The sequence below is a fragment of the Vulpes vulpes genome, chromosome 9 (genome assembly GCF_048418805.1).
Source record: "Vulpes vulpes isolate BD-2025 chromosome 9, VulVul3, whole genome shotgun sequence".
NCBI lineage: Eukaryota > Metazoa > Chordata > Mammalia > Carnivora > Canidae > Vulpes > Vulpes vulpes.
Genome location: NC_132788.1, coordinates 14,604,149 through 14,630,628, shown reverse-complemented (window position 1 = coordinate 14,630,628; position 26,480 = coordinate 14,604,149). Strand labels below are relative to the sequence as shown.

Below are 26,480 nucleotides of genomic sequence, written 5' to 3'. Positions count from 1 at the left end.
TTGATGGACATTTGGGCTGCTTCCACTTTGGAGCTCTTATGAATAATGCTGCTATGAAAATTTTGTCAAATCTTTGTGGACACGTTTCACTCCCCTTAGGTATATACCTAGTGGTGGAATCACTGGGTCAAATGGATTAAACTCTGTAATTAATTTTTGAAGACACTGCCAAACTGTTTTCTAGAGTGGCCACACCATTTTACATTCCCATCAGCAATATATGCTGGTTCACTTTCCTCTATGGCCTTACCAACTCTTGTTATTGTCTTTTTGGTTATATCAACAGGCATGGATGGACAGTGAGCAAAGTCTATAAACTTTATAGAGTCCATCAACTGGTGAAATCTCAATTACAGAGTTATGCAATCATCACCACAATTTAATTTTCATCATCCCCAAAAGATCTCTTATATTATTTGTAGTTAATTTTTCTTCCAACTCTCATCCCCAGGCAACAACTAAATCTACTTTTTTTTCTCTATAACTTTGCCTTTTCTGAAAATTTCATACAGATGGAATCCTAAAACACTCTATATCTAACTAACAATGAAGTTTTGGGTCAGTGGCCACTGAAACAATTATTTTCTGTATTAAATTCTTTCTGATTTTACTAAGAAGCAATCTCTATTTAGTGCATGTATGGCTGTATGTTGTTCATTTCCCAAAGAAAAGTTCTAAAAAATGCACCTTCCCACACCAAATAGTTAATTTTATTGAACTCACTTCATAGGTAACAATTAGACTGCAGAAATAAAGATGATGTATTCTAGAAAATGGTCAAAATTCTTACATTAATCTAACATTTTACTAGTGAAAAAGTAGGTGCAGGCAAAGAAAGTTCTGTGTATTTTATTTAGAAAAAAAAACTGTATTATTTTCCTTTATAGTTAAAGGATCTCTAAAGTTTCTTACAAATGTAAATATAAAAATAAAATATAGTGTGCACTGTAATTTTTAGAAGCTATATTTTTTACCAAGTACAGTAATTTTACTCAGTAAATCTTAGTAAAAATTTGCTGAATGAACTTGCCCTAAGAAAAAATATCTTTTTAGGGGATTAAAACAATACAAAATGACTTAGTGTTTTAGTAAAATTTTGTCAATTTTATTAAAAGCAGGTTCTATTTCTTAAAATACTTTTAAGTTTCCTTTTTTTTAAAAAAAAGTCTATTTTATGGTATTATTTCATCAGAGTAAGTTGGCCCAGTGAGACTGTCACTGACAAAGACATGTACAAAGTTAGCACCACATGTCTATAAATGTAGTTACCCAAAACCTTTCCAATATGCAATCTCCCTTTACTCATACACACATATATTTACAGCTAATAAATAACATTTAAAGCCAAAGCATTGTTATTATATATATATATATGTATATGTACATATACATACACATATATATATATGTATAATGAAGTCTGCAGAAGCCAGAGTTCCTAGGGCCTTTACTGACTGGATTTATATTTTCTCAAGTTTATGCACCCTTGTTCAAAACCCAAATCCAGAAAATTAATGAATTAGCAATAAAGGGGGATGACAACAATAAATCTTACAATATTTTATTTTTAGAGAAAATTCATTCCAAGTTGGCTGACATCAATCACAGCATTCATCCTACTTTGTATAGGCATAATCATATTTCTCAAATGAAGGGCTGAAGTTCTAGCACCTCTGGAATAATTTTTACTCCAATACATCCTAATACTATATCCCTTGATTATTTGCTTTCCAAGGTATGCTGAATAATAAATGTACATGTGGGATTTCACGTGTGAGTAATATGTTCAGATACCCACACATGTTCACAATTTGGATTCCCAGCAATAGCCTTTGAGACATTTTACTTCTTTATCGATTTATATTAAGATATAGATCATTCTGAAGATATGATAGCTAGTTTATAAATAACTGTTCACTCACTCTTGACTAGTTGTTAAAAACAACATCTCCCATGGCATTCCATGTGACAGTGGCAATTGAGAATTCTTTTAATTGCCCACGATGGTTTTTAGCACTGTTAATGGGTAAATACTTTCACCTCTAAACTTAGTAAAAATGGTCATTGTCTAAAATTTATAAGACTTTACATGATGCATGACCTTGAATACATATTTTCTTTAAAACCAAAGAAGAAAAAGGCATTCTCAAAGTATGACTGAAGCATGACTGAGATAAATCTAAAATGGAATAGTGCCTATTGGATATTAAATGACCTCAAATTGATGAATATAATTTCTGAAGTCTGATAATGAAATTGTGGTATCATCTCCTTCCCCCATAGTTAAAATTATGTGTTTGTTGACAATAACAAGCTCATGTAAAACACCAACCTAGAAAACACTGTTAAAATATAATCTTGAGACAAGAGGGGCAGAGATTAAACAATAAACTGTAAAGCCTACTGAGACTGAAATGGTCTGAATTTTATATCTCTTTTAATTTGTAACTTAGCAATGATGCAACCAGCTGCAGGGAAGGTTTAAAGTTTCAGTGATTTATCATCTTCATTTTCTATTCCTCTCCCCAAGTCACTAGTCCCTGGTTAACTCCTGGGCAACACAGAACCCAATGGTAAGAGAAGAATCATTCCAAAAAAAGTCAGATGTTTTGACTGGTAAGTAAATGGGTCCAACTCATGCCACCAAAAAAAAAAAAAAAAATCACTTTCTATTTTCAGACTTGAAGAAAACTTTGAGAAGATATCAATCCAGAAAATGCAGACTTCCAATTAAAATATGAGATTCTACTCAATTTTAGGCTATGGCTAAACTCACTAGATAAAGAAGGCATCTTATTTCCCATGGGCCAAAACAGTCTTATTTCTTTCTCAAAAGACAAAACAGTGATTTTCAAATCTATAATCTTTTAAAGTTAGAAGATGTGCTATTTGGCCACTATACTCCTCAAATTGAATTAGCCACTTTTTTGGGTGTTTGAGACTGTATCCTAAAACAACTAACAAAGACAGAGCTGGGATTAATACTCAGTAAAATTCTCTTTGAAACACCCAAAGCACTGGGCATCTTTTGTAAAAGTTACTTCATTCTTCATAGAATTTATGTGCTGTTCTTCCTTCTGTAGATTTGCTCAGGTTCTGAGAAAAAGCAGAGGAGGAAGGGCAATTTATTATTTGCTTAGTGTTTTACAACCATCCTCCCTCCCACCTTCATGATGAGAAAGTATTCAACTGGAAGTTCAGAACAAAGGTTGTGGGATCAGATGTGGATAATGGCAGGAAAGACTCTCTAAGATCTATTTAGAGGTGTCCCAATAAAGACTATCATTTTTAGAAGACTGAACCAAATGATTTCAAAGAAGGTATCATTTAAGATTTCTTAATCCTAAAACCTGTCAAATGAAATGCCTGATTCTTTTCTTTTCTTGTGATGAGTCTTCTAAAGAGTTATATCAGAAGATAAGAGACAGAGAACTTTTGTTTTAATTTAGTCACAGAAGAGGGAAACTGCAGAAGGTTATTAGTCTGATTCATAATTACTTCCTAGATAAAGTTCAGATGTATAAAACAAAAGCCACCTAAATATCTGTGGTCTCAGTAATCCTATAAACAGATAAGGAATGTATCATTATTCTTTCTCAGATAAATGATTGTGACTTATATAAAAAATATGACCAGAAATATTCTTAAAACAGCTGGATATATTTCCTAATTTTTCAGGTTTTGCTTTTACATTCACATATAGATTTAAAGTTATGGATGATTTGGGGAGAATATGTGTGTACAAGTGTGTTTGTGTACGTTTATATGTAACATAAATGCATGTATAAAACTTCACATGGGAGTCCCTTTCTAAAAATTAAATCAAATATAAAATTTTCTCAGATTTTTGATGAGGGAAAACAAAGCAATGAACCTCTGAGTAGAACAGTCTCCACTCAGGTAAAAATTTATTTATACTGCCTGGCTTAATACCATTAACTATTTTTTATTTCAAGTTTATCTTGAGTGCTCTTACATTAATGTTTTTTTTTTACATTAATGTTTTTAATCAAGTGGTTTCACCTTATCATTCAAAGTGTATGTCACAATTCTATTTTTGTGAAAAATGAAAAAAAAATAAATGTTATATATGCATAGAGAAAGTCTGCAAGAATATAAATTTAAATGTTAATTGGGAGTTGTCCCTGGGGTATAGTCACAGTGATTTTATTTTAGCCTATTTCTCCTAATTTATCCATAATCCATAATCTATAATTATCATGGATAAATTATAACATGAAATAGAAATTTAAAATAATAGAGATATTCTACATAGGGTCTTTAATATACTTTTCTTATTAGGCACTTCTTACTCTCTACTTTTGTCTATAAATGTAACAGAGAAGACATACCAGAAGCAATTGTTTTTTCTATTTCTAGATAATGTTGTGACCAGCCTTTTCCATTGTTTCTTGTGTCCCTGGATTGTATGACATGATCTAAGCTTCTCCCCCTTATGTTTCTAACCCATTAGTACTTGGTATCTAGCAAGGGTATTAGTAGAGAAATGAAAGTAAGATAATGTGAGAATTCAGGAGGGGATGGGGATGGTCACGTGCTTAATCTCCATTTAGTCTTGATAGTCTGGAAAGATTCAGCTGCCATATGATTAGTCTTAAAGGTCAAGTAGGAAAAAGCCAGGGGATTGTTTTGAGATGGAAAAGAAAACTATCTCCTAAATTCTAACTCCGTTAGCTCCCCATCGTTGGGGATTTTGAGATGGGTGCTTGGTGGCTGCCCCTTTGGCTCTCTGTCCTAGAGTCTGCTGCCACTTGGAACACCAAGGATTATGTGCTATAGTTGAGGTTTTCCTCCCCTGAAGGAAGTATGCCCACAGCCACAATGATGACTACCATGCTGTGTGCTCTGCACACAGGATCCATAAAGGTAGCAGGGATACAGTACTGAAAAAAGCAGCAGGAAAGATTTTGTAGTAGTGCAAGAAGTAAAATAAAAGAACAGAAAGAGAAAGAAAAAAGAGGAAATACTGCCCAAAACAAGTGGGCCAGTCCGAAGTATATACAGAAAAGCTAAGAAAGACCCCTTGAAGATTCTAGCCACAAGAATCAGTGCAAGTCTTTAAGTTATGGGATGAAGAGCAATGTATAAAGCCGTGTCCCCTAACTGCAAGCTCAGGATACCCAAGGAACTTTAGCCCATGATGCTCACCAGCCAGACTTCTTATTCAGAGACTTGTCATGGCATTTCACAAATACCACAGACGACTTTCCTTTCTGCAGATGAGACACTTTCTCCCTGGAACAGAAGATTACCCTGTAGAAGAAAATGAATGTGAACATGTCATACAGGAAAAGGGAAACAGTTGTTCAAAAAATATATGATTTGGTTAGGGCTATTTAAATCCCACCTGATCATTCTGATTAATTATTTTGATATTTCCAATAAACTGTTTAAAATCAGGCCATTCTGGTCAGCGACACATCTGATTCAGAATTTGAGGGCCTCGCCCACTGTTCAACAATAATCAGTCCAGACAGGCATATAGACAGCTTGGTGCAGCCTTAAAATCACAAGGCTTTCACCACAAGGTGATAGATACAAGATCATTATCTTGTATCCTTGTATCTGCCTTCAGGAATTCACAAACCATCCCTCAACTGTTCTGTTAGAGAAGCAAATGCTCTGCATAGCCTCTCAATCCACCTCCTTTTTTGTTTTTATGTGTTTTATTTGCTATAAAAGAAAATGACCAAAGATAAAAAATTTATCAATCCTAATTTAAAGAGTCATTGTTATTAACAATAACATTTTTATTAACACTATAATTTGCAAAATCCCTATACATTTAGAATAAAAGTTTTAAATCCTACGGGGCTCTTGATGCAATTAATTTATAGATATATATGAGGTGCAGGTGGGGAGACAGGATAAGACTACCTTAGAATCTCATTCTTCTTGAAAAAGTTTATTTTAATCTTTGAATGTCAAAGTAACATCTCTGAAATTCTTTCCATAAGTGTTTTGAGCTTGCAAGAGACAGTGTTAAATGAAAAGCTGAGATCCTCAACTTAAAATCTTAGCTCTTACTCGATAATTGTGACCAATTCAGGGATTATATTTTCTTTCCATGAAATTCAGAAATATTATACCTCCATAGCATGACAATAAAAGAACACTCCTCCTCAAAATTATAGGTGTAATTACCTAGGTGATATAGTTTTAAAGAAAAATCTTGCTAAAATTCCACCTAAGTGTTGAAGGCTCCATTATCCCTAGGTAAGGATGCAGTGAGTCTAAAGTGAATGGAGAAAAATAAATTTAATTACTTTTTTTGAGTCTCTCCAGCTTTTACTCTGATCTTCTCAATAGCAAAGCCAGGGCTGCTCCACCAGTCTGACCAGCTGAAGTATGAATCACTTTTCCATTTGAGTTTCAACATTAGCAGTTCTCCAATATCCACCTCCGTGTAAATTAGAAAAGAGTATGTCTTATTAGCAGAAACTTCAGGCCTGAAGAAAAAAATCAGCATATTTGGTTAGTTTAGAAACAAGTTTTTTTGTTTTGGGTTTGTGGTGTGTGTGTGTGTGTGTGTGTGTGTGTGTGTGTGTTTTCATTTTTCTTCCTCCCAAGACATAAATAGCTTTATTGTTTGGGAGATATTTTAAAAACGCAAAAAATGTCCAACAAAATGCTCAAGATGAAGATCAATGGCATGTAGGGTATTTTAAAAGATATCTACACCCTTTTAATCTATTCTTTTACATGAACAGTATGAACGATTTAATACAATTCTTAAGAAAAAAATCCATAAATCAATCATTCAGAGATATTTATATATTAATATATCCCCTTCCAATCTATATTGCTATGTGAACGTGTTTACCTTGTTAACATCATAGGATATATATAATTCTCTATTCTTTCTTTATTTCATATTTTACCTTCCATTTTTTGCCATGTTTTACCTGGTTTTCTAGAATTATAGTTTTTAGAAAATAGACTGATTTTATTGACTTTAAACCACAATTCATTTAACCATTGCCTCAATGTTGGGTACTTATTTTGTTTCTAATCCATGCTATTATAGGTACCAATGTAATGGATATCTTTTGTCATAAAGCTTTAAAAAAAAAAACTCTGTTGAATTATTTCTTTTCCAAGTGTCCTACTCTTCTTCTTGGTTCTAAAGACCAATGATTATAGCAGGTAGCAGTGCCATTTAAGCCCACATGCTGGAGGTAAAACCATGTGGCTACTCACAGGGTAAAAGGGATGTTCTCACTCTCGGCCACAGTGCCATAGAGAGAGATCTCGAAGGCCTGGTTGGTCTGTGCATCACTCTCGGTCCCAGAAAAATGTATCTTTACTTGGTAATGGAAGACTGTAGGGAGAAAATGTAGGGAACAAGTGCTAATCAGTTTTTATGCAAACACCACAGTCCCAAATAAGCAGGCAATTCAGAACACAGAATTCTGAATCATTAAATAGGAAGTGCTCACGCATGACTATCTGTTTGGTTTGGAAAGATTTCTTCATGTCTACACAGTGTTTGTTACTAGAAAATACAGACCTTGAATTCCACTCCCTTTCAGTAAAGTGTGGTTGTAGTCAATAGGAAGAATCCAGTTGTGTATGAATTGCTAAGCAGTCCTAGAAAGTAGTCACCTTTGATGGGGCACAACGGAGATCACATCAAGTAGCCAAAATACCCATGACTCTTTCTCCATGAACTCTTCCCTTTCTTGGACATCTTATCCCCAAATATCTGTATGGAGCGTATTTGGCATTTGTTAATGGGACGTGGGCATTTGTATGTGACTGTATTTCTTCATGTTTTATGGGTATGTCTGACTCCCTACCCTATGTGTAAATTCCCTCAGGCCAGAAGATCACATTTATATTCTTTATCCCCCTCACCATCTAGCACAAAGTAGATATTATAGCAGGTTCACAATCAAATTTAGTCATTGAATCACAGTGAGGCCATAAAGACTGCTGGTTCCTGATGTGTTCTGTATTAGGGAGAGCTTCTGGAAGCAGATACTTGGACTTCTACATTTCCTCTCTCCTCTCCGCATCGCTACTAAAAACCCTGAGTAGATAGGATGAGGGAGGTTAAGGAGATAGGAAACTCCACAGGCTTAACACACAGCTACTAAAGGGTGAAGAGAAACCGAGTTTGGTGTTGAATGGAGCCCTTGCAGGCATCACCACAGGTCAGAGCAGGGGAAGTTGAGACTGCCAAAGTTCCCCCAAGAATAGTGAATAGTGATGGAGCCCTGTGTGGCACTGAGCAGAATGCCTGAGTGATAAGCGAGATCTCCCAAGTCTTCGGAAGATTCCAGTCTCCTCTATACCTCACACACAGTTTCTCATTCTGAAGAGTCAAGGAAACAAAGGTTTCCTCATTGCTTAAAAGGCTTTCTTGAATTCCTGCTGCTCCAGACCTTTGGGCCACCAAATGCACTGCTGTAGAGGTTCTAACAAACCACTTTACAAACGGTTGCCTCCACCAGATATATTTTACCTTGGAAAATTGTATTTCAATGCCATCCCTTCCCTCGGATTTCTACCTGGGCTCCACATAAGTTAGCTTTTCGGGTCGTAGTTCCTCTTGCCAGATTTCCCTGGTATCTCTTCTCCTGTTTCCCTTCAATCTCTATAAATCTTGCTCTAAACAAACTGCCAAGTTTGAAGTTCAGCTGGTACAAATTCATGACAAAATGGAAATATCTTAGAGGCTTGATATATTCTTCCCTCTCAGGAATAGATGAATTTAAAATACAGGTAGTTTTTGCCTTCATTTAAAGCAAACTTTAGGAGGGGAGCCTGGGTGCTCAGCAGTTGAGCATCTGCCTTTGGCTCAGATCAGGATCCCAGGATCCTGGGATCCAGTCCCACATCAGGGTCCCTGTCCCCTGCAGGGAGCCTGCTTCTCCCTCTGCCTATGTCTCTGCCTCTCTGTGTGTCTCTCATGAATACATAAAATCTTTAAAAAAAATAATAAAGCAAACTTTAGGAGTTGGCAAATGTTTTTCTGTGAAGGGCCAGATACTAAATAATTTAGGCTTTGTGGGCAATACAGTCTCTGTAATTACTTAACTCTGCTGTAGTAGAGAAAGCACCCTGAGCCAATACAAAAATGAATGTGTGTGGCTGTATTCTAATAAAACTTTATTTGCAAAAGCAGATGGGGGGCTGGATTTGACCCATGGGCCACAGTCTGCTTGCTGACCTGGATAGATGGATGGTTTCAAATTAACTCTGAGCCAGGTACTAATGGACTGGCCCATGCTAATGGTCACAACCAAAGAGGAGGGTGGCAAGCAAGGCTGCTGCATAGAGTAGTGCAGGTTGTGCATTGGGCCTTACTGGCAATGGGAATTGGGAGCTTCAGTAAAATGGACCAGGGTAACTCCATCTCTATCAATAGAAATACAAGTAAGGGTTCAGAGTCTAGTAACATCACCTTGCCACCTCCGTTGCAATGGACAGACTCAGTACATGGGAGGCAATGAGCATGATAAAAAATAGGATTAAATTGATCTTCCCTACTCACAACATTCTCCAGCCTACCTTTGTAAGGCATCTGAGAGCGAGTCTTCAGGTACATTTTGCTGCTTCTTTTGGCTCTGACCTTATTGATCTCATAGCCCATGTTGTTGCAACGGTTCTTTCTGCAACTCAGGCAGAGCCCTTTCTCAAAGGCTTCCTTTGAATTGCACCGGTAGGCCTTACTTGGATTTTCTTCATTCAACAGAGAGTCAATAAAGAGGTGAATGGAGCGCTCATGGGAGCACTTCACTAGCTGGTCCACATCTGGGAAGAAAGAAGCACAAAGAAAATTCAATTCCATGAAAGTCCATAATAAGTGTTTCATCTTGCGTGTCTAAACTAGCTTAGGTGTGTAGTCAGAATAAAATTACCCAGGATCTAGTCCTATGACTTTTGAGTGTAAGTCCTACTTAAGGAGGTATTCTTGGTGGCAGTTTCTCAGCTCTGAGTGTCAAAATTGCAAATATCCAGAGAACTTTTGCCTTTTCTGCTGTCTTATATTTGTATGTTTATGGAAATATAATAAGAGACTTCAAGGTAGAAGCTGACTTCCCCAGTTTGTTACATCCTTCTCTTATATTGAAAACATAAAACATTTCTACATGCTTCTAGAAACAACATCATGAAAGGCAGAAATATTAAGTGAAAAGTATTTTATCATAGATACTATGTATAATTGAAGGTTGTATCACTGCTAATGGTTTTTACGTTAAATGAATCACAGAAATAATTAGCAATGTAATAAAAGTGTATCGCTTACCATAAACTTTTATAACTATTGAAAATAGTAACTTAAGCTGTAATTTCTAAAACCTATGTACAGGGATCCCTGGGTGGCGCAGCGGTTTGGCGCCTGCCTTTGGCCCAGGGCGCGATCCTGGAGACCCGGGATCGAATCCCACATCAGGCTCCCAGCGCATGGAGCCTGCTTCTCCCTCTGCCTGTGTCTCTGCCTCTCTCTTTCTCTCTGTATGACTATCATAAATAAATAAAATTAAAAAAAAATAATATTTAAAATAAAAAAATAAATAAATAAATAAAACCTATGTACAAAAGACCTGAGCTTACTGACTATAGGTTGGTTGCACTGCCCACAAAGGATGAAAAAAAGCCCTTAAAACAAATTATAAATTTAACACAAACATAACTATTGAAGTAAATATTAAGATAATATTAAATTGCATTTTTTCCTTAAATTTTGAGATATTTATTGTTAGAGAATAGTGATTTGGTGGGATTTTTAAAATTTTTTTTAAAGATTTATTTATTTATTTTAGAGAGAAAGAGAGAGAACGTGTGTACATGAGTAAGGGAAGGCCCAGAGGGAGAGAATCTTCAAGCAGACTCCCCACTGAGGGTGGAGCCCCATGCACGATTGGATCCCATGACCCATGAAATCACGACCTGGGCTGAAACCAAGAGTTAGATGCTTAACAGACTGAGCCACCCAGGTGTGCCTGATTTGTTTCTTATTTGTATGTCCTTTAAATGGCTGTCAAAAGGAATTTGGACTAATTAACATGTATTTTACTTTCAGTAAAATTCAAAATAACTCTTACGGTTTCACAACCACATTCATTCAAAGTACAATAACATGTGACCAGATACCATTTTATCCTGCTATTATCCAAGGCAGTGGAGTTTTCTTGTGTAGATCTCACCTTTCCTTTCTTTTATTTCTGGAAGCGCAGTACTCAGTGTAGTCTACAACATAATACATAAAATAAAAAGTGTCTGTCTGACCAAAGGAAGTAGTAAGGCTGTAAAGGTAATCATGCTGAATACGATAGCTTCTTCAGAAACATTTCTTGGCTAAATGTATATATCGAAACTACTTACTTGTGGGGAATGGGTAGGAGACTGGATCAGTAAGAATTAAGAACGAAACAGTTTAATTAACTTCTAAATCATAGTTACCTCCAAGGCCTCTCTCTGCAATCACACGGATGGCTTCCCCAATGTTACATCCTGGTTGAAAAGTGCCTCCATTAGGATAAATGTCAACATGTCCTACTGGTTTCTGGATTCCAATACTTCGGCCAGGTGACCCTCTTGTGAATGTGTGTAAGACATCTACAAAATCTGCATCATCAGGAGAAAGACGACTTGGAGCTTCTGCATACTCAAAGTTAGGTCCAGCTGGATCTAGACCTTAATGGGGGAAAAAAAAAAGTCCTCACAGATATTTAAATTCCCATTCATTTTGTCCTCCATTAGTTTCACCTTAGCATTGGATTGTTCATCATTTGAATTGTAACTGGCAGCCACATATGTCCTTATTAGCTCCCTATTCTGTAGTGATTGGATCCTTAGATTACCGAGAATATTAAAACTAGGCTTAGCACCTTTAAAAGGAATTTGAGTTTCTTGAACTAGCTATTAAATAGCAATTTTCATTCAGGACAAGAAGATCCTCTTTTATAAATTATTTTTGAACCTGGTGAGAAGGCCTTCAAACAGTGGTGGGTTCTTTCTTTTTCTCCAGTCGTGCCAAATCATCCATTGCCTTTGCCCTGGTTGACTGTCTTCCTTTTTCCAAGCAGCCTCATGTGTTGGTCCTTTTCCATTTTTCCCAGCACTGATATGAGAGGTGACATACATGCAATATACCACCACAGGATAGAGCAGAGGGACGAGGGAAATGAGCTTCCCAGGGACTCCACTGGGCTCTCTGTGCTTAACTCTGTTCTGTTTCGCTTCTGACAGTAGGTGGTAAGCCCAGGAGAGCAAAGACCCATATTCTATCCTACTCCAGAAAAAGAGCCCTCCCACAAGATAATCAAATGTCAGGGCAAACAAAGAGGAACATCACATACATATGGGAATTTGACAAGCATCCTATTCTCTTTCAGAATGACAGGCATCTCAACTCTTCTATGATAAATCTACTGGCATTGCCTTCTTACCAGTAATTCTATTGACCTTCTTATTGGTCAGACTTCCTGCAATGCCAGCAGCATGCGCTCCAAGGCTGTATCCCAAAAGATGGACATTGTCCAGAGGATACTGAAATTCCTCCTTTGGAAGAGAAAAAGAAAAAGGGGTTCTTATGGTTCTGTACAAAAGATCAAAGCTAAAATGAAAAAATGAATATAAATACTGTTTTTGAAATACAGGCAATGCTGAAAATTAACTCTACTTATTTTAATTCTGTGTTATAGATCAAAGAAATATTCTAGTGTTGATATTTTCTCTTTCTTTAAAAACATATGTAAGTTAGAAAGTTGTCCCATACATCTGAAATTGAAACATATGGAAATCTGAATTTCCATATATCTGAAAATATATGTATGCATATAAACATATATGTATTGCTATATATTTATATGTAGATACATGAGTGTATATATATGTGTGTGTGTGTGTCTGTATGTAGATAAACTATCTGTAAATACACACACACATATATTAAACAGATATTTAGCTTTAACCCATTATTCCCTACTCTAAATACCCAAATTATTTTATTCTTTAAGGTTAGTCAGAAAATGACTTAAAACCAGAAAATATTACAGGGAGAAGGAATCATAGACACACATGGTCCAGCCTCTTTATTCAACAGATGGGAAGCCTGAGGCCCATGCAGATGATCTGATTTGTCCAGGTTCACTTTTCTGACAAGCAAAAGAGTCAAGAAAAGAACTTTTATCTTTAAATGGTCTGTCCAATAAACGGAGCTTATTTTTTACCTCCAAGTATCTGGCTTAAATAATTGGGCCCCATCAGAGTATTAGGTTTTTTTTTTTTTCAGCCAACCCCAAGATACTTTTCAAAGGTAATTTTCAGAGGATGGCATCAGAGAATAAAGTGGATAAGGTGGCAGCTAAATCAGAACTCCTCACCCTTAGCCACTTCATATGCTACAGACCTTCCCTGACATTTTCTTCCTAGCTCAAATCAATCAGTCCCCTAACCCTCAACAAAAATCTGGATTTTTAATCTACACTAAGGAATGGGTATTATTAATCTTTTCGTGAAAAAGATTGCTATTCTAATGGGTCAAAGCCAGGATAACATTTCCATGTGCCAGTCAACTGGTAGAGAAAGATTTGGCTAAATATGACATCTTTTCTCTGCCCTGAAATAACAAGCTTTTGTCCGGTCTGCCCACTTAGTTCTTGGTCTCCCCAGATCTATTCACTATGAAAATATCAGAGGATAGGGCAGGGCTGGACTATGGCTTGACTTTACAGTTTTATCATTCTTATCATAATGCTGCTTTCTGGCTAAAAAATGCCCATGCTTATTCTGAAGATTCGAAATGCTCCAGAAAATATTTATATTTAAGTGAAAAGTAATAAAAACCAGTTTTTGTTCAGTACTAGTGAAGAGATATGTTTTGGACACATGTCTTCTTCCCCCAGTCCTTACCGCCAACCAGTTGATGAACTTGGCCACATCTTTTCCCACCAGCTTGGTGTACCCTGCAGACACTGGATAATGCTGCTGGGCTCGTGACAGCCAGTCCACCACAATGACATTGGAGTCCGGTTCCCTCTTGTACAGGGCAGCCACAAGTTTTGGCACCCAGCTCTCATACATTCCTGTCACCTGGAAAGGATGATACAAGCTTTCCTAAAATACCCACCTACAACTTGTCATAGATATCTCGGCCTAATACACTTATATTAAATGGAAAGAAAACAAACATACAAACTTGAAAGGAAGCCCACCGCCTCAGAAAGAAAATTCAAATCATGCAAAAGAGTGTTCAGAGATGTGCCTGACAAGTTTGAGCATGCCAAGGAGGGGATGTGTTGAGCTGAGGAATAGCAGACTAGAGTTTACACCATCAGTTTTTAAAAACTTGTTTTATAAATTCTGTAAAACCAACAATTTATATGAAAGATCCATCTGAATAAGTTAAAATTCTGCAGAATTATAGACTATTTTAAAATAAATTTGATTACGTTCAATTAGGCTAATAAATCTTTCACAACTGCATTGTTTTGGAGGATGCAAATACACTTTTTCCCTATAAACAGTCATTTACATACAACATTAGATGTGCTAATGAAAAAAATAGTTTTAAATGTACTATCCTAACAGAAGGTAAATTCTATTGGCAATCTCTTTGTTAATATATAAGAAAATGATAAGCTTTGGTTTAGATTTTTTTATATAATTCTCTCAAATTCTTAATTATCAAAGTAGAAATTAAATAAGGTTTAATAGTCACACTTCCCAAATTATTAGATTGGTCCTGTTTGGAGATAAGGAGACTGGCAACTATAAATCTTTGCTTCTTGTTTTAAAAAGGCTCCCAAATTTAAAATCGAAAGAACTATAAGAGTTGGGATCCCGGGATCCCTGGGTGGCGCAGCGGTTTAGCGCCTGCCTTTGGCCCAGGGCGCGATTCTGGAGACCCGGGATCGAATCCCACGTCGGGCTCCCGGTGCATGGAGCCTGCTTCTCCCTCTGTCTATGTCTCTGCCTCTCTCTCTCTCTCTCTGTGACTATCATAAATAAATAAAAATTAAAAAAAAAAAAAAAAAGAGTTGGGATCCCTGGGTGGCGCAGCGGTTTGGCTCCTGCCTTTGGCCCAGGGCGCGATCCTGGAGACCCGGGATCAAATCCCACATCGGGCTCCCGGTGCATGGAGCCTGCTTCTCCCTCTGCCTGTGTCTCTGCCTCTCTCTCTCTCTGTGTGACTATCATAAATAAAAATAAAAAATAAAAAAAAAAAAGAACTGTAAGAGTTCTCAAGTTAACTCTATTTATGTAAAATTTTAAGTTTTCAAGGAGGGCATTGGACACCTCTGCAAAGATGCATACTTTTAAAAAAATTGAAACACACTTAAAAACTGCAGATTGGAAAACTGTGCACTATCTTGCCCTGAGCTCAAACATAGCAGTAACCTGATTCAAATCCCCAAGTCTCCCTGCCCTTACCATAACCTGAGAGAAAATCATGTTGTAACCACTGTAAAGGTTACTTAAATATGTACTCAATGAAGAAGGTTCTGAAATACATGTTTAAAGTAACTTTTCAAGGGAGACCTATAAAACCTATATTTTTCTTAGAATAATTCCAATAGCAAAAAATAGGACTCATGAGTTCTCAAACCAAGAGACTTCATTTGGAATTTTGATCTTATGTAGTGGATTCTTTCAGATATGCTTCCATTTTATTCAGTTTATTTTCTAGACTAAAACTATCAAAACATGAGCTCCTGATACTAACAACTGTACAATTTTTCACCTCATTGTTGTGCCCTGTGGTAGGAAAAAGCAAGCCTGAAACCCAGGAGATCTTGGTTTCAGTCCCAGCTCTTCCAATAATTACTTCTATGAATGGAGGCACTATATTAACCTTTTAGGCCCGCCTATAAAACAAAGGGGTTGGGTTCAGATGATCCTGAAGTTACTTGCCACCTCATAAATGTCTTCTTGTATCCATTCTGACTCCCAATCTATTTGCAGTGATATAATACCAGCTCTAAAGCTATTGCCATTTCAAGCATGAAGAGGGTGAAAAAAAAGTTTAAAGCCCATTAGAAACTCATTTAAACCTTCTTTGAAGGCAGCCTGGGTGGCTCAGTGGTTTAGCACTGCCTTCAGCTGAGGGCCTGATCCTGGAGACCTGGGATCGAGTCCCACGTTGGGCTCCCTGCATGGAGCCTGCTTCTCCCTCTGCCTGTGTCTCTGTGTCTCTCAGGAATAAATAAATCTTTAAAAAAAAAATAAAAAACTTCTTTGAACCTGTCTCAGTGAGATGCTGCTTTAAAATGTCTTAAATGTGAAAGAGGGTACTTGATGGGATGAGCAATGGTGTTATGCTATATGTTGGTAAATTGAATTTAAATAAAAAATAAATAAAAATTAAAAGTCTTAAGTGCAGCCTGGGTCTTTGAGGGAACAAGTCAGAATACCACCTAGCCCAAAACTCTGATAAATTGGTCCTGTCTCTCCTTCTCCTCTCTTAGCTTTGGGAATTTGCTATCCTCTGCATCTTTTCAAGAAAGGATGATGTCAGGTGTTCAGAATGCAATGTTAACTACTGATCCTTTCAGCCAGGCTTGAGGACCTCCTACTACAATGAGAACTCTGGTCTATGAGACCTAAGCAGGGGAAAAGCTGCAGGACAGCTGTGTCCAACTTGTAATCTGGGATGTGTGCTCTAATGCACACTAAGCATTCTTCTGGATTTTCCATGAAAAGCTGCAGAATTTCCTTATTTCCCTTTGTCTTAGGATCTTGAGCTGCTAAACAGTTTCCCTCACATAAGGCAGAAAAATCTCGTTTGCCCTAAGCCCCTATTGTAAGTTTTTCTGTACTATCAATATTTTCAAGTTAGGCAATCTGTCAAAGAGCAGTAACCCAACTTACTCCTACAGTGACTGATACTTTTATTAACTGCCTAAAAATTAATCCTTTCTTTTTTTTTTAATTCAACATAAAATACTGCTGTAAGTGACCTGGAACAGCAAAGGAGTGGAAAACCCAAGCAATCACCTTTTTAACTCTAAAAAGGTATTATTTACTAGGGTTTTTCTCTGAGATTCCTTAAATCAGCACAAATTTTTGAAATCTTTGATTTCAAAGACACACAGCTGAACTGAAGTCCTCCTGTCCACTCATTCCAGGTGGTCCAACTGAACCACCCAGGCAGTCCACCGAAATAAGCTGAGATCAGTTACCCAGTGTATCTGGATTAGTTATTGCATAGACCAACCAGCTCTTTATGATGAGACTCCGTACCATAGCCGGTGGCCTTGGCACCTGAGCTCAGAGACTTAAAATGTCAGGACACACAAGGTAAAGAATATGGTGGGCTTAGTGGACCAATGATAGAAATTGGCACTGTCTACCAATACTGACTTAGCCATTTCATCTTTGCGTGAGAAGGAACTATGCTTTTCAAAAATTCCTAAAGTATCAAGTTCTTACAGGGATAAGACTGAAATACTCAATTTATTCCATCATATAAAATGTTTATTAAGCTTACTATACTTTTTCAAAAAGTATTTAAAGTTCTATATACAATCAAAACATCTCTAAAACTACCAATGATTACCACTTATTTAAATCTCTTATAAAAAAGACCTATGTTAAGAATTTTAATATGTATTTTTATCATAACATATGTAATTCACAATGTTAAACTAGTAAACTGATTTTTTAAAAATAAACGTCCATGTAAATTCTGTTAGTAGTTGCCTTCATCTCCATAAAAGTCTAGCAATTGTTCTAGATTGTTAATAAGAAAGGCACTTAAGTTACACAGGAAAAGAATGGAGATGGAAGTCTGTCAATCAAAAAAAAAAAAAGAAATCTGTCAATCATTCTCTAATTCATCTCATTAGAATTTACTTAGTATCTATTACTATATTCACAAGCTCTGACATAATGGCAGGATTATTTCTCTTTAACCTCCCATTTTATATAAGTCCTTTTTATATAAAAAATGAAATCTGCTCACTTTGGTTTGAAAATATTAACCACCAACTGAAGTAGTTACATAAGAACTGTACCATGGAAAGTACATGTCTGGCGCATTTAGAAGGCAGTACTTTAATCATAGTCTTTATTTTTTTTTAAGTTTTGTTTTTCTTTTTAAGAAGTTTTTACTTAAATTTCAGTTAGCTAACATGCAGTTTCACATGTAAAATTTAGTGATTCAACACTTCCTTACAACATCTGGTGCTTATCACAACAAATGCACTCCTTAATCCCTATCACTTATTCATATTCTTTAAAAGTAAAAGTAAATGAGCACTGGCTGTTATACACAACCGGTAAATTATTGAACACTGCATCTGAAACTAATGATGTTCTATATGTTGGCTAATTGAATTTTAAATTTTTAAAAAATATTAGTTGAAAAAAAGTAAAAGTAACTGTAACCAAATATAACCAAATGTAACCACAGCTTTCACTTTTTCTAATCATTCTGTATGACACCTGTCTCGCTAGCCTTCTTTCAATTGCTAAAAAAGTTCCCGAAAGTTTACAATTGAAGAATTTTGGAAGCAGAGTCTAACCTCTCTGTCTTACACATCAGTCAACCGAGGCCTAGAGACGAGAAGAAGCATCAGTCACATCACAGAGCTGGAAAATGGCAAAGCCAGAACCAGAATCAATATTTCCTCACTCTACTCCAACACTCTCCTCTTTCTGACAAGTTCTCCCTTAGGAGAAGACCTTTGATAATGTGCTGCATGAATCCGGATCACACCAGGTGTCCAAGGGCATCCTAAAGCGATAACCTACATTCTGCTCTGTAGTTGAGCAAAGCCTTGCTTTCTCACCTCATAAGAGTGGCTGGTTCGAGGGCACCAACTAAGTACCATAGTAAAATGAAGGATGGCCCTATGTGGGGGAAGTACTTATGAACCTGTAATTTTAGATTCCACAGTCCTCACCCCAGCCAGAATTGCCTGCACTCAAGTTCAGAACAAAGCCATCAGAAAACAAGCAGAAATACAGGATATGGAGACTCATCATGGTGTTCCCAACAACTGGAGCAAGCAAGTCAGATGCCTGGTCTACCCCAATGTGCTCCTTCCCTAAGAAACCGTCTTACCGTCCAGCCATGGATCACCACAAAGGTCTTGCTGGTGTGATTGAAGTGGCAGTTAGCCACAGATTCTATCACTCCGGGAATGAGGTGGCAGGTATCCTCAGCTGTGTCTTCAGGGGTCCTTAGAGCAAATTTACTTTCGATATCTACAAAATCATTTCCTCCTGGAATTCCTGAAAAAGGAAAAGTTGGAGAGGTGGCTAATTGGAGGGTTGTCTGTTTTATTTGCTGGAATGGTATGTTTTAGGTTTATCAGCAACTACCACCGATGCTATTTTTGTTTCTATTTTGTCTAAATATATGTAGACTGAATGGAGAATTACTAATCCTCCATTCAGGTGAAAAAAAATTGACAGAGACCAGAATCCAAAACTTTTGGTTACAATTCAAAACTCATTCTCCTAAAGAACATTGGCTATTGGCTCTTACACGGTAAAGTTCCACTTATCTCATGTATTACTTACCTCTTTCAATCTCTGGTTACATCTAAGGCATAATTTCAAAATATTATATAATAGGCCTGAGGAAATGTTGTTTCCTTCTTTTCACTAGCATAATTTTTAAAAATATAAGCCATAAGAAAAGTTGGAAGCCTAGGGAAACTTTTGTATAAAATTGATCCCGCACCCACAGCAAGGTAAATCAGTTAAAAATGCTTTAAAAAATAATTCAGCGGGTTGTTCAGAAATACCTGTGCTATGTGAGAACTGGTTAATTCTTTTCCAATATTTCTTGTATCCGAAGTCTTTCACACAAAGTCAAAGCTTTAAAAACTACAGCAAAGCAAGTTTGGGAAAGAATCCACTTTAACTCTTCAGAGTTAATCCCAAAGTGAATAAGGAGAGAAATAAAACTTCAGCCTACCTTTTGACTCTCTTAACTTAAAATCTAAATTTTTATAAATCTTCATTTAATACTACAGTGAACACTTGAAGTAAATTGCATTTCAAATAAAATCAAACTCTTCTACAAGGTGGACAAGTCAAAGGGAAGTCATATTAGTGGAAATTATTTCATTTCTTGACAAGTAAAAAAAATTAAAACTATTATAAGAAGGTAGATTTTTGGGACACCTGGGTGGCTCAGCGGTCGAGCATCTGCCTTTGGCTCAGGGCATGAGCCCGAGGTCCTGGGATCGAGTCCCACATGGCTTCCTGCATGGAGCCTGCTTCTCCCTCTGCCTGTGTCTCTGCCTCTGTGTGTGTGTGTCTCTCATGAATAAATACATAAAATCTTTTTTAAAAAAAGGTAGATTTTTGTAGATTTTAGATTTCTCTATTTTTTAAAATTTTTATTTATTTATTCATGAGAGACATACAGAGAGAGGCAGAGACACAGGCAAAGGGAAAAGCAGACACTCTACAGGGAGCCTGCTGTGGGACTTGATCCCAGGGCCCTGGGATCAAAACCTAAAAGGAAAAAAAAAAAAAAAAAAAAAAGACCTAAAAAGCAGACGCTCAACCACTGAGCCACTCAGGTGCCCCTAGAGTTCTCTATTTAAAACTCAGAACATAAATAACTGGTACTTCTAATTTCTTAATCTAAACTCACTCTTTTCACAATCCAAACGTTGAAAATCTGAAATTTTAAATAACATTGCAAAGCCAGGCCAAAAAATGAAAAAAAAAGAATGATATAGGCATTCAAACCAGGATTATCCTGTAATTAACTGAATGCTGGCCAACATTTCCTTTTTAATTATTTTCTAAAATTCCTTAAGCAATACTGTGGCTACTTGCTAAGTAATTCTTTTTTTAATATTTTATTTATTTATTTGAGACAGAGAGAGAGAAAGAGAGCGAGAATAAGCCGGGGGAGCTTCAGAGGGGGAGGGAGAAGTAGACTCTGCTGAGCAAGGATCCCAGGATCATGACCTGAGCAGAAGGCAGACACCCAAGTGACTGAGCCACCCAAGCGTCTTGCTAAGCAATTCTTTATAGATGACAAGTTGATCACACACTCACACACACACACACACACACACACACACACACACAAATTTCTAGCACCTGAACATTCTGAAATAAGTTACTCAAATAAGAGCCTGTGGTAAACTATTGATATTTAAGGCTTTTTTCATTTCCATATTGCACTTGAAAGCCACTGACCCATCAAAAATACACTCTGCCTTCTATCTTATTTGAAGATGTAGGTTTTCCTTTTCCTTCCTAACCAGGAAGTATTCTGGTGGCCTTATTAGTTGCCTAACAGTAGAAAAAAATATTGTAAATTTTTAATCTACTCTGCTTTCAATGCCCAAGTGAGTTTTTTTATTGTTAGAAAGTACTTTAGAAAACGTAAAACTAAATTAGTTTCACCTATCCCATCTCTCTCCACATCAAATAACTCATCCTTCCTCAATAATCATATTTTAACATTTGATCACCATTTTTTTTTGAGGTAGAAATCACCCAAATGACATGGCAGACAGATTTCACCCACCACCTATCTGTCAAACTGATATTTAAAACTATTGCCTTGGCACAATTCCAGAGGATGGCACTCACTTTGGTCTATTCTTCCCTAGAATTATGCATTATGGTAGCCCTCATGTTGCTGGTGGTTTTAAAATGACTAAAAATATTCTCTGACACTATTAAGTCTAGCTTTGCATATTTCCATGAAAAAAAAAGGTCTATTAAACTCATTGATTTTGGGGCGCCTGGATGGCTCAGTCTGTTGAGCAACAATTCTTGATTTCGGCTAAGGTCATGATCTCAGGATCATGAGATCAAGACCCATGTCAGCTACGTGCTGAAGGCGGAGCGTGCTTAAGGTTCTCTCTCTCCCTCTGCCCCTCCCCTCTTGGGCTCATGGGCTCACTCTCTCGCAAAAAAAAAAAAAAAAAAATTCGTAGCTCCTGTACAGATTATCTGCATAGCCTTGAGAGGTCCAATTTTCACAACTAACATTTCCTGTGGGTACATAACTTCTGAATCAAAAAAAATAGGAAATTCCTACATTCTCAAACAAATTTGTATTTGGAGATTTTTATTTCACTTCTCAAGGAAACTATTTTCCATTTTAAGTTACAGAAAGCGTAATGAAGCATTTGGTTAGAAGATAGCACCATTCTATATGCCACGTGATATTTTCAATTTTATGTCAGTTCTATACATGAAATCATAAGTGTTATTAGAGATTACAGTCAATCTTTCCTTCTCTTTGGTATTCTGATAGAAATTTTCACATTACTAGTGTTTGTAAGAGTGTCTCAGCATCCTAAAGATGCATGTACTTTCTAAGTCTCACCTTCTCACACAACTGATGTGGGTCAGTCAATATGTTTAGCTGTCCCAGTATACACTGGGATTGCTCTTGGCTGGCAGATGAACTGATTTGACTCAACTGTTACTAAGTGAATTATTGTTTTCCATACATAAAAATGGTATTAATGACTCTGCACTTATCCTGTTTAAGGGGGTAAGGATCTTTTTTATCAGGTGCCCTTAGAAAGTAAGGCCTTAAAATAGTGGAAGGGCGATTGCCTAAGGTATATTCCTTCATAAGAGCTTCCATTCTGAATTCAACTTATCACATCAGCATCACCACACCAGCCTGTTCCCATCAGACATGTCCTTATTCAGCACCAAGGTAAGATTTGGGGTAAGTTACAAGTTAATTCACTCCTTGACTATGTAATCTTCATTTCTAAATTCTTAAATAGCTAAAATTCTAAGTGTATAAACAAAGACAAGGACGTTTACTTAATGTGGATAATAACTTATGGAGATGAAATTATGTTAAGAGATCAAAGTATTTCAAAGGTAAATTTATAGAAGGTACAGTATTGTTCCTAGAAAAGAAGGAACATTGAGCATCCCATAAAAGATAGTCTAAAGTCAGTTCACAATTATCCGATGGATACAATTAGTGTGCATATGAAGACATGAGGCACAAGACCTCAATTTTAATGAAATTCTCTTTGAAGTTTCTACCCGACTATACACATACCTAAAGGACTTCATCAATAATTTACCTTCTCTCTGAAACTGATGGTCATACTTAACTGACTCAGGCAGCTTCTACAGAATGCCAAAAACCAAATGGAATAGGTGAGAACAAAATAAGATTCGGTGAGGGGAAAAAGAAAATCAATATCCTCTGACTGAATTGATTGGTCTTTTCAGATATTCCAACATAGACAATTGCTCTTGACTTATTTAACAGGTTCGCTTTTCATTTCTTTAGAAAAAAATGTTCATAAAACAGGAGCAGTAAACTATATAGCCCAATTTCTCCTCCTGGAATAAAGCAAAGAAGGAAGGCGAAGCTAAAAACACATTGCTGGAAGAAAGTGAAATTTTTCCATTGTAACTCGACCTCTGTGTCTGACTTGCGCTTTTCAATACTATCAATCAATCATTCCAGTGGTGAGCTCTGCTCCATTTGCAAATGGTATCAGCTATTTTGCTGTCATCACCCATCATATTTAACTGAGATGTTAGCCTGGAAATTCACTGTGGCAGGTCAAATAGACTTATAGCTACTGAATACTGATCCATATGCTCCTTGTCTAGCTCCAAGTTCCCTAATGAGGCCCTGCAGAAACTGAGGTGGCTTCAAGAATAAAGAACCTGAGGGCAGTGCCTCATAGCCTCACATTCTTCTTAGAAAAAAAAAAAAAAAATCCAGAATAAATGAAGTCAGAGCCCAGAGAGGTGCTGTTTGCCATTTTCTCACACTCCTATCTTTTGGCTCTGAAATTGTTACATTCCTAGATTAATTCATTTGGAGGAGAAAAGGAGGGGAAATTTGCTGTGATGGGAGAAGCATAATATAAAGGGAGGAAGTGGTGGAGTGAGAGTGAGAGGGAAGAATAGGAAGGATTAATTTCAAATCTACTTAAAAATGATTCCTCCCTTGGACCTCTTGGGTGACTATGTCAGTTGTGCATCTGACTTTTCATTTTGGCTCAGGTCCTGGTCTCAGAATCCTGAGTTGGAGCCCAGCATCTGCTGGCCAGTGGGTGCTGAGCCTGCTTAGGATTCTCTCTCTCCTTCTCCCTCTGCCCCCCCCAACACCCCCCTCCCGGCACACTCCTGCTCTCAAAAAAACAAAAACAAAAAGTGCAAAATCGTTCTTAAAAATCCTCCCTTAATTTACAGCCAGCTAAAGCATGCATTGGTTAAAATCCAATTTAATTCATCAATCACAAAGTGTCCATTTAAATCGAAGAGTATGAATTAGAGTAGCTTAAGAGAATTTTGAGTGTGGTCTGAACTCCTCATTTTAGAATTGAGGAATTTAAATCCAGGGAGGTGACACTAACTAGACCAGAAATGTGGGGTCCTGAACTTCTAAGAAGCCAGCAAGAACAGGGGCTCCTGCATGGCTCATTGGGTTAAGTGTCTGCCTTCCCTCGGGTCAGGATCCCAGGGTCCATAGGCTTCTCCCTCTCCGTATGCCCCTCCCCCGCCCCTTATATTTTCTCTCCCTCTCCCTCTCTCTTAAAATGAATAAATAAAATGTTTTTTTTTTTTTTAATGCCAACCAAACTGTGGACAACACATATTTGTGTGTTCTTCTACGGTAAAAGTAACTTTACACCATGGTGCATTTTCTGAAATAAGAATATGGAATTTGTTCTTACCATCTTTTGGGGCAGAGTTCAACACTATGGAAGGAAACTGGCCACTATATAAGATCCTTAAGACTTTCTGATTGAACCTTCAGTGTTCTTAAACACAGAGAAGATACTTGTCTTTTTATCCGCTCCGACTTGGTGAAATCTACATTTTTTTTAAAGATTTTATTTATTTATTCATGAGAACACAGAGAGAGAGAGAGGCAGGGGCACAGGCAGAGGGAGAGGCAGGCTCCATGCAGGGAGCCCGAGGTGGGACTCGATCCCGGGTCTCCGGGGTCACGCCCTGGGCCAAAGGCAGGTGCTAAACCGCTGAGCCACCCCACCCGGGCTGCCCTGAAATCTGCATTTTTTAAAATAAATCTAACAGAAAGGGTCTTCTACAGCCCCTTGCTGAGATGCACTTTGAGCTGCTCTCAGAGTCAGGACAAAGGAGTAGAACTTGACCCAGGCCGCCTGAAGGCACGTCCAGGCAACGCTGCCCTGAGTGCAATTTCACCAGAAAGGGAGGAGGAAATGTCGCCTGGCTTTAGGACTTGCTCGGGCGCCTCTGGGTGCGCCACGCAAGGTGCAAGGGCCCGGGGCTGCCTGCACAGCGGGCAGGTGCGGCGCGGGGCCTTTGTCTTCCGAGGCAGAAAGACCTTCGCATCCCTCGGGCCGCGCGTCCACCCGCAGCACCCGGCGGGCCGGGCGGTGACCCGGGGCTGTCGGCGCACGCAGACCGCTGCCGGCCGCGCCACGTGCAGGGGGCTCCGCGCACGGCTGGGTCCCCGGGCGCCGCGGCGAGGGGCGCGCGCGCGGAGCGCCCCGGGCCCCCGAGGGTGCGCGCCCCCCCCCCCCGCGCCCGCGCCGGGAGCGAGCGCCCCGGGGCTCCCGCGAGGCGAGCGCGCCGCCTCCCCGCCTCCCCGCTCGGCTCCCCCTCGCCCGCCCCCCCCCGCGCCCCCGCGCCCGCGCGCCGGGGTCACCTTGGCCCGCGCGCCTCTCCCGCCAGGGCCGCCCCGACTCCCGGAAACGCGGCCTCCGCCAGGTGGCGAGAGACCGCGCGGGACGAGGGCGGCGCGAGCGGCGGAGCGTTCCCGCGCGGCGCCCCCGCGCCCCAGCCCCGCGGCTCGCTCGGGGAGCGTCCCGGGCCCCTCCTGCCGGCTCCCCCCGCGGCGGCGGCGGCAGCGGCGGCCCGAGACCCAGCCGGCAGGTGCGGCGGAGCCCGCGCGCGGGACTTACGGGCGGCGGCGGTCAGGCTCTGCAGCCACACGCCCAGGGCCACCAGGGCTAGGGCTCTGCTCTCCATCTCGGGCGCGTCCCTCGGCAGGGCCACGGGGCAGGGCGGACGCGCGGACGGGGAGGACCGGCCGAGCCCGCGGCGGAGCAGGCGTGGGGCACGTCGCCCTGTGCAGGGGAGCCGGGGCAGCCCGAAGTGGCCGGTTCCCTCCGAGAAGGAGGAAGACTCGAGTCTGACACGGTTTCCACTCCACGGCCGCTTAAGTGACTGGAAATATGCAAATAAACCTCATCACCTATTGGCTATAAAATCATAAGTTGGGGGGAGGGCCCTGAATTCGCTTCCAAGTACTTGAGCAAACTGTGAAGAGGATCAGCCCTGCCATGGAGAAGAGGGGAAAAGGGCAGAAGGGAAAATTAGCTTTCTCTGTAAGGTTTCTACTTGCTGTTCCTAAGGGCTCTGCCTCACAAGGGCCCCCCTGCACCAGCACCAAGCACAGATTTATATGCATTTATGTCAAATACGGTTAAGGATCACCAGTTTTCCAAGAAGGGGAAGTTAAGCTGTTAAAGTACATTTAATCAATACTTAAAACTGCGCTTCTCTTTTGCTGGCTTCTGTTTGTAACTTGCAAT

The 26,480-nt window shown here is 38.8% G+C and overlaps 1 protein-coding gene across 1 annotated transcript; it reads right to left on the bottom strand.

The window, feature by feature from the left end:
• Window positions 1–1,545: 1,545 nt before the first annotated feature.
• On the bottom strand, window positions 1,546–26,184 carry LPL (lipoprotein lipase). The gene is made up of 10 exons (XM_026006363.2): window positions 25,848–26,184; window positions 19,043–19,212; window positions 13,888–14,067; window positions 12,423–12,534; window positions 11,434–11,667; window positions 9,538–9,780; window positions 7,222–7,342; window positions 6,288–6,470; window positions 5,170–5,274; window positions 1,546–3,096 (listed from the first exon to the last, which is right to left on the bottom strand). Coding segments are annotated over exons 1-10 (1,416 nt in total). The 5' UTR covers window positions 25,915–26,184; the 3' UTR covers window positions 1,546–3,095.
• Between the last annotated feature and the right edge of the window lie 296 nt (window positions 26,185–26,480).

Excerpts from the sequence above, each read along its gene's own strand:
- LPL (XM_026006363.2), bottom strand. The coding sequence starts at position 25,914 with ATGGAGAGCAGAGCCCTAGCCCTGGTGGCCCTGGGCGTGTGGCTGCAG. Across the intron at positions 11,668-12,422 it reads GAAGGTCAATAGAATTACTG|GTCTAGATCCAGCTGGACCT; the intron begins GTAAGAAGGCAA and ends TCCCCCATTAAG. Across the intron at positions 6,471-7,221 it reads GAGAACATCCCTTTTACCCT|GCCTGAAGTTTCTGCTAATA; the intron begins GTGAGTAGCCAC and ends TTTTTTCTTCAG.